The sequence below is a fragment of the Asparagus officinalis genome, chromosome 4 (genome assembly GCF_001876935.1).
Source record: "Asparagus officinalis chromosome 4, Aspof.V1, whole genome shotgun sequence".
NCBI lineage: Eukaryota > Viridiplantae > Streptophyta > Magnoliopsida > Asparagales > Asparagaceae > Asparagus > Asparagus officinalis.
The window spans coordinates 143,990,848-143,999,246 of NC_033797.1; the positions used below are offsets into that span (position 1 = coordinate 143,990,848).

General features: G+C 37.9%; 1 protein-coding gene across 1 annotated transcript in view; it reads left to right on the forward strand.

Moving 5' to 3' along the window:
- LOC109839633 overlaps window positions 1–7,896 on the forward strand; it is a 17,357-nt gene extending 9,461 nt beyond the window's left edge. The window contains exon 2 of the mRNA XM_020408137.1: window positions 6,334–7,896. Within this exon, the coding sequence (XP_020263726.1) occupies window positions 6,538–7,650 (1,113 nt within the window). The 5' untranslated portion in view covers window positions 6,334–6,537 and the 3' untranslated portion in view covers window positions 7,651–7,896. The remainder of the gene's footprint in view (window positions 1–6,333) is intronic.

Below are 8,399 nucleotides of genomic sequence, written 5' to 3' on the forward strand. Positions count from 1 at the left end.
CAAGGGTTTGGGATTTTTCATGTGTGAGAGAGACGGAGAACTGGGCAGGTTTGAGGGGTTTTGTTTTGTTTTTTCAAATTTCACCAAAATAAAGGGGGGAAATTTCCCTTTGTTTCGTGTTTTGGTGACGCAGATGAATAAAAAAGCGATTTCAAAAATAGACCGTTTAGCGACAAAAAACTGGGATGTTATGAAAAAGAGTCTTTTAGCGATGCTAACCTAACACGTCGCGATAAATGCATACTATTAGCGACGCCAACCCTAAAACGTCGCTAAAAATATATATTTACCAATGAAAATTAAAAATGTCATGAAATCCATACACTTAACGACACTAAGTTAAAACGTCACAAGTAATATACACTTTTAGCGAAGCTAATTACAAACGCAGGGAAAAATATATGTTTTGCCGACGCTAACTAAAATCGTCGGAAAAAACATAATTTTTGACGACGTATTTAACCATACGTCTGGAATAAGCGTTGGGAAAAGTGTAATTTGTTGTAGTGTATAAACATATAAGCATACTTGTACAGTGCCTATACATGTAGCTGATAATATCATATATATATATATGCAGAAAGAAGAGGGCTTTGACTCTTGGTTTCCAAAATTCTATGGTGTGGTTGTGCATCTCATTTCTTATTCATTGAGCTTAATAACTTTGATGTCGGCTAATTCTTTTGACGTCTTTTTGTCTATTATAACTAATGAGATATAAGAAAAGAATATGCTAAGAATATGTTTAGCATGTTCCTAAGAATATGTAAAATATATTTATTTTTCTATTAGTACAAATATAAAAGATCAATAACGCTCTAGAATTGAGTCTTTAGTTTCCCTCAGTATTGATTTCAACATGGTATCAGAGCCACACAAACCCTAGCCTTCACAAAACCCTAGATTCTCACACCCTAGCCCCCCAAACCATCACCATCAAACTCCTCTCTTTGCCTTACTACCTCTATTCTTTCATATTACTGTTCATAGTGAATGGCGCCGCAGTTACTGTTTACAATGAACAATGTCTCGAATACTTGCTCGCCTCGTTTTCCTCTCCATTGTTGATGGTCAGTAACACCAATATTGATCGCGATAGTCATCCTTTATGTACATGCTCTTGTCATTGGAGTTGGATGTTGATTTATTAGGATTTGGATTTTAATTTTGATCTTTGAAATTGGATCTGAAATTATGAAGTTTGTTATGTATTGGTTGGCTTGTTTAAGAATGGAAGGAGTGTGTTTGACATTTGCTTGGTTTGAAAGGATGGTAGTGTGGTGCTAGGTTTAACATATTTTGTGATTGATACAACAAAAATTGTTTTGATGGTTTGGTTTGGGTTTTGGAGATTGGTTTGGTAGATATTGTTCCGTCGGTTTTGTTTTGGAGATTGGTATAGTGAAGATTGTTTTGTTGATTTGTTTTGGAGATTAGTTCGGTGAAAATCGTTCTCTCCGTTCATTTGTTTGGTTTGGTGGATCCTTAAAGAAGGATCATTTATTCGTTAGTTCCCTAATGAAGGATCATTTGTTTGTTAGATCCCTAATGAAGGATCACTTGTTTGGTGGATCCTTCTTCCGTAAATAATGATCATTTGTTTCGTGGATCCCAAAAGAAGGATTATTTGTTTTACGGATCCTTAAAAAAGATTTTTTGTGGCGGATCCTTGAGGAGGATTATTTGATTGATGGATCTCTAGAGCGGATAGTTTCTTTGATGGATTTCTGGAGAGGATCGGTCAATTGTTGGATCTCTAGAGAGCATTAGCTGATTTTAAGACAATCAAATGGAAAAGCTTTTAAGGCTACTATGAGTATCATCACGTATTAGGTTGTCTACACCTTATTTGTTACAAGCTGTATATGTATGCTTCGGCTTGGGTGTGTTATGGAATATATTATAAAATATCTTTTTATAGTAGGAATGATATATTAGAAATATGACTGAAAGATATTAGGGATGTGATTGAGATATAATAAAGGAATATGCTAAAATTATGTTTAGTATATTCCTAAGAATATGTAACATGTGTTTATTTTCTATTAGTATAAATATAAAAGATCAACATAGCTCTAGAACTGAGTCTCTGGCTCCCCTCAGAATTAATTTCAACAATAGCATTGCCTTGTACGTGTAAATATGTATGTGCATGTGCACGCGTTGTCTATATTTATCAACTTTTAATACGCATGGAATTTTAGGACATTATAACAGTTGCTAAATATTGTTGTTCCTTAAAACAAGTGCAAGAAAGAAGTTTCCTTGTGAAGTATATAATATTTGTTCAAGAGGTGTCTTAAGGCATGTTCAAGAAATTTCCAAGAATTTACAAAACTACATACAGTGTCATTTGCATACCTGGCTGAAAGTGATCCCCTAGGCATAGGGTTACTCACGATTACTCAGACCATACTTGTAAGTCTGTAAAATGTTTGCCACATAGATGGTTTCCTTAAAAAAGCTTTTTTCACGGCTGATCATGATGCGTCAAGTTTTGCGACCACACTTTCGGAAAGCACCAAGTTATGAAAATGACATTATTGAGAATGAAGATGACATTAAGTCTTTTTGAAATTTCATGAGAGTTATTAATAGGAAAAAGTTTTGATGTTTGGTGTATAACATTAAGTAAAAAAACAGTTCTAAAATACTCACTATTGCTGTGATCCATGCAGCTAGCTGAAGAGATTTTCCTTTTGATCTTGGAAAAGATTTTGTATTAGTTTTATTGCTGTTATTATATGTAGCTTTGAATGATATGTGAGCTGTTCATTAACTAACTGTTTTAAGTTTGTCAATATAAGTGGCTAACTATTGGTATTACAGAAGCAAGAGTTTGTTCAGATTCTGCCATAAACATCATTTGTTTGTTGTTGTAGCCATCACTGAAACAAGGCGTGTTGTTTTCCATGTAGAGGGAAGTATTCAGGTGCATAGAGTTTAAGTAAAGTGTGAGACTAAGTTAACAGTCTCTGAGAGTGGTTATCCTTACCAGTAAGTGCTTTAGGGTTTCATGGTAGAGCGTAAGGAGCTGGCTTAGACATTTTGTTGAGAAGTCTTCTTTCTTTTCTTCTTATACTTTTAACATTCTTTCCCCCTTGCATGAAGGTTTTTTCCCCCTTTCATGCTATGATAGTCCTGTAAACTTATGCATGACCAGCTAAGTCTTTTAACTTTCCTGTGCTACATAACTCACTAACTTGTTCATCCTATCTCTCTTAAGAACATCTCTAAAGTTACTCGTGAACTCAGTAGCAGTAAATTTGGTACACCAGAAAACATGAATGACCAATCTGAAAAAAAGGCATGAGCACCATATCACTGTCCAATTCATTCTGGTTCTCTTAAAGATGGTATAATTATCTTTGAATACTGAAAATCAACTGTGTTAATCAAGCATTAATTTGGGGCCAGGATTTTATATAGCTTAAGTGTTTACCACTCCAGGTCAAGTTGAAGTGCGGCATCTGATATCTGTGTGAACTCTAGTTTGTTTCTGAATACATGTTTTCGTCTAATGTTGATTACATAGAAGTTATTTTGCCCTGTATACGATTGGTCTAAGTGTAACATATGTCCTCTTTGCATTGAATGATGAAAAGAAAATATGTTCATGGGTTAATGCTGTTACTTAATATATTATGCAAATATTTCTTTTTGTTTTTTCTTTCTAGAGTCTGTGTTGTTAAATATGTCTGTCAAGTGAAATGAGCTGTCAAGTGAATGAGCTGTTCATAGATAGTTCATGTTCTGCTGAATATTTTGCTCAGGTCAGGGTCGTTCAATTAATAAAATCTATGAAGCACGGACACGCATAACATGAAGCCGTGTCGTGTCGTGTCCGTGTCGGACACACATGTCGAACACACGTATCCTATATATTTTTTAGGATTTGCCTCGTGTCGGCATGTCGGATGGCCGTGTCGGATCTGTGTCCGTGCTACATAGAATAAAATAACCTAACTTGAGCATAAATATCATCTGGAAATTATAATGGGCTGAATTGGGGTTGGTGTGTATTCTTTGATCGCTAAAGAAACTGTATATCCCTGCATTTGTGTTTACGCATGTGCATGTGCATGTGCATGATGTATGTAGGTGTGTTTATGCACGCATTTGTATGTTTGTGGTTTCTCTTTTGTATTAAAACTATGTGATTATTGTTTCTGCTAACAAAATGGTAAGGTGCCTGCAGATCCACATGTAATTCATTTGAGCTTATGGTATTAATTTGAGCAACTGACTTGAGCGACCCATTTACGTTTATTTTCCATTAGCTAACAAAACTTGAGAGTTTGAATAATGAGGGAAGCTTAAGCTCACTGCTCACCTGCTTGAGCTTAAAATGTAAATGGGTTTAACTCAAGTTGGTCGTTTTGAATTTATCAAGCCAAAATTGAGCTGGTGTGGCTTGATCAAGTTTGGTTCACTGACAACCCTGTAAATGGGTTTCATAACTAGATGGATCAAATTTTGGAATAAATGGTTATGGAGCAGTTTGGTTGCTGATATTTTCATGGTTTGACTGATAAGTAAAAGCAATGTTATGACAAGTGAGAGGGTCTGTTTTTTTGTTTAGTCAGGAAACTTGCAGCTTTATTAGCACTTGAGAAAAATGACTAACTTGGAGGTTTCCTTCGTTAGTTGCTCTTGCTTATACTTGAGCCCGCTTAGCTTGTGTAACCTTTTAAATATCAGCAACCAAACAAATATTGGTTCTTTGGCACTCATCTCCCAAACAGTTTTCTTGTAACTCATCAGTGCATTAAAGATTCGGAATTGCCATCATGGCCTCTTGAAGATCCTAAATCATTATACTTCACAAATGGGAAACTTGACCTTATTTTCACTTTAATCTCTTCTCTATGTGCCAGTTTTTCACGTTGGCACGTTGGTTCTGCATATCATCTGAGGATTCTTCCTGGAAAATAGGTATGTCATCTTTTTTTACTTTTTCTTATGATGTTTCAAGTTGGAGCAGTTTTGCTGTTAGCTTGAAACGCCATGGAAATTGTATTTTCTAACAAAACAAAGACAAGTTGCCTGTGGATGCACATGGAAATTGGATTTTAATAATAATTTGAGCAACTGGCTTGAGTGTGCTTATTTACATTTTCCCCTTTAGTCAGCGAAGCTTGAGATTTTGAAACTCAAAATGAAGATCAAGCTAACCTACTTGAGCTCAAAATGTAAATGAGTTTAACTTAAGTTGGTAGTTTTGAATTTCTCAAGACGAATTTGGGCTCGTATGGGTATCAAGCTGAGCAAGTTCAGTGTACGCTAATCAGACGACTGCTTGAACATGGCTCATTTACATTTTTTCCCCAAGCTTTATTTAGCAGAACTTGATTGTTTGAAACTTGAATCTCAAGCTAACATACTTTAAGCTTGAAATGTAAATGAGTTTAACTCAAGTTGATCGCATTGAATTTCTCAAACGGAACTTCAGCTGGTTTGGCTCGATCAAGCTTTGTTCATTGATAGCCATGTGAACATGTTTTAACTAGATGGATGGAATTTTGGAATAAATTGCTGTGGACAGTTTGGTTGCTGATATTTTCATGGTTTGACTGATAAGTGAAGGCATTATTATGACATGCGGAAGATTTGTTTTTTGTTTAGTGTTTAAACCTGGAACTTGCAGCTCTTGTCACACATGAACGTGGCTATCTTTGAGGCTCCTTTTGTTGTCTGCTCTTGTTTATACTTGAGTCTGTTTAGCTCGTGTAACCTTTTAAGTATCAGCAGCCAAACAACCCTTTGGTTCCTAGGCACTATTCTTCCAAGCAACTTTCTTGGTCACTCATCAGGATGTTGCAGATTCGGGATTGCCTCCATGGCCTCTTAAAGTTCCTAATCACTTTACTTCTCCAATAGGACCATGACCTTGTCACTTTGATCTCTTCTCTATTTGCCCTCTTTTCTGACGTTGGCACATTGTTTCTGCATACTATCTGCATATTCTTCCCAAAGGATAGGTATGTGATCTTTAACTTCTCTTCTTACATTCAAAGTTGGAATATCTTGCTGTTAGCTTGAAACGCCATGGGTGTTTTCCTGCCATGGCAAGAGTGCTGCTTGTACTAGCTGTAGCAGAATTTACATTCATTTTCATGTATACTGGCTTTGGGCATCGTGATGCTCAGACACCTCAAATCACTCATCCTGTACTTGTAGTATGCTTGTGGGTTCTGCTACAGCTCTGGGCTTTTAGATTTTGCAATATTTGGAGTAGATCAGTTTCATCATCCAAAAGTTCGTTCTTATTTATGCATCTTTCACCATAAAGTGACTCCAACTCAAGCTGTTTCTTGTGTGAACTTCCTACAGGGTGTTAGTGGTGGCGGCAGAAGGGGTGGAACCCCATTCCGAGGTGGTGGCAGAAGGGGTCGAGGGCCATTCAGGGGTGGACGTGGTGGCAGAGGGCGAGGAAGAGGGAGGAGACAACATCAATATGAACCTGCTCCTTACTCTCAACCAACTCAAGCTGCAACTGCTCCTTCTGGAGAGCAGTCATCAGCACCTGGTGGAGAAATGCAGCAGGCACCAGCAGTACATGCTCGCGGCCGAGTGGCCTGGTGTGACATTTGTAGGGTTGACTGCAACAGCTGGGATATACTAGAGCAGCATAAGAATGGGAAGAAACACAAGAAAACCCTGCTGAGGCTTGCCGAGTTTGAGAGGCAACAGAAGTTATATCCTGAGCTACAAGCAGAGCCCATGCCTGTTGCAATGCTCCCAAATGCTGTGACGGATAAGGCTGCTGAGGTTGTTTCTGTTGCTCCGGAGAATATCATGATAGCTGCAGCCTCAACTGTTGTAGAGAGTGAAGTGACTCATACCCCTTCTGTAGCTCAAGTGGATGACACAAGCAAAACCTTCAATCCTGAGGAAAGTAAGCCTATTCAACAAGGCTTGGAGTTGGAAGTTCAAGCAGCAGGGCAAGAGCAAGTTACAGAGGGGTCAAGAGGACCACTGAGATCTGATGGTCATAGCCAATTTGATACGAGACGTGGAGGAATGAAGAGGAAGAGCAATAAATCTGGTCGAGGTGGAAAGCGCCTTAAGAGCTTTGAACCGGCAAGAGCACGAGCTCCACAGCGTCAGAAAGACCGACCTAGGTTCTGTACTATCTGCAATGTACTGTGTGAATCTCTTGTTGTGTTTGATGCACATGTTGCTGGTAAGAAGCATCTCTCGAAGCTCAAGCGTTTTCAAGGCCAAGGCACTGTTTTTGGGCCTATCACTATTTATATTCCTCCAAATCAGCCATCGCCTTATCCAAAACAAGGTCCCGAGCCATTGTATTTCGGCCTCACAAGTCAAGAGATGCTCCAGCACGAATCATATAGGGGGTTGAATGGTTTTCAAGCTGAAAGCTATGGATTCCATCAAGGTGAAGTTAATCCAGATAACAGGAACAATGAAGCTGTACTCGGAGATAATCCTGAGAACCAAGCTACTGCTGCTGCTGATGCTCCTCTAGTTTTTGAGTCAAAAGAGCCTCCTCAGTTACCCACTGAACCTGAGGTTGCTAATTCCGAAGCAGATGCTTTATCGAGAGCAGAGTTTGGTACTTTGCCCGAGGATGATCCAGCTTTGTCTGGCCTTGATGCCAAAATGGAGCAGCCTGGTGCTGAGAGTTAATGAGCTGATAACATTTTGGTTTGTTTCTATGCTGGGTTTTATTAATGCAATGGAGTCACTAGAAAAAAAAAAAAAAACAGTTTGTTATCATCGTTTGATGTAGGGATCGTGCAGGGGATGTAGCGTATGAAACTGTTTACTTTGTAAGAACCTTGTCAATACTCACTCAGTTGTAGTTAGCATTTATGCGGCGGATGTTGCGATTGAATGCCTGATTCTCGAAACAGGTTGTTATGTTGTCGGTTATTTTCTGTTTAATTACTTGCTCAACCTTTTTTATTTGGTTTCGAAAATACATTCTCTTGTTATTATCGCTATGTTACACCCATGTCTTCGATTATGACTTATGAGCACACAAGCCTATGTTTTTCCCTAGAGGTCGATGTGTTGGTCGAAAGAAACTACAGTTGTAATTACGATCACAATTTTCAGAAGATAAATTACAGTTCCAATTTAACGTAGTATGTTTCGCTATTATTCAGCTACACTGCTCCAAGGGGAAAAAAATCATGCTCCACCAATTAAACCAAAAAATATACAGCTGTTATTTAGATATATCGTTCCAAGAAGAAGAAGAAGAAGAAAAAATACATGGTCTTTAAAGAAAATCTACAATTGTGGTATATATATACTATATAGCTACTATTGGCTTTGAATACAAAAGAATTACAATCAAATGAATCTACAGGTTTCACAAAGAAAAGAAAGGGCGGGGGTGAATCTGATGAATGCTGCTGTGTCTACTGCTG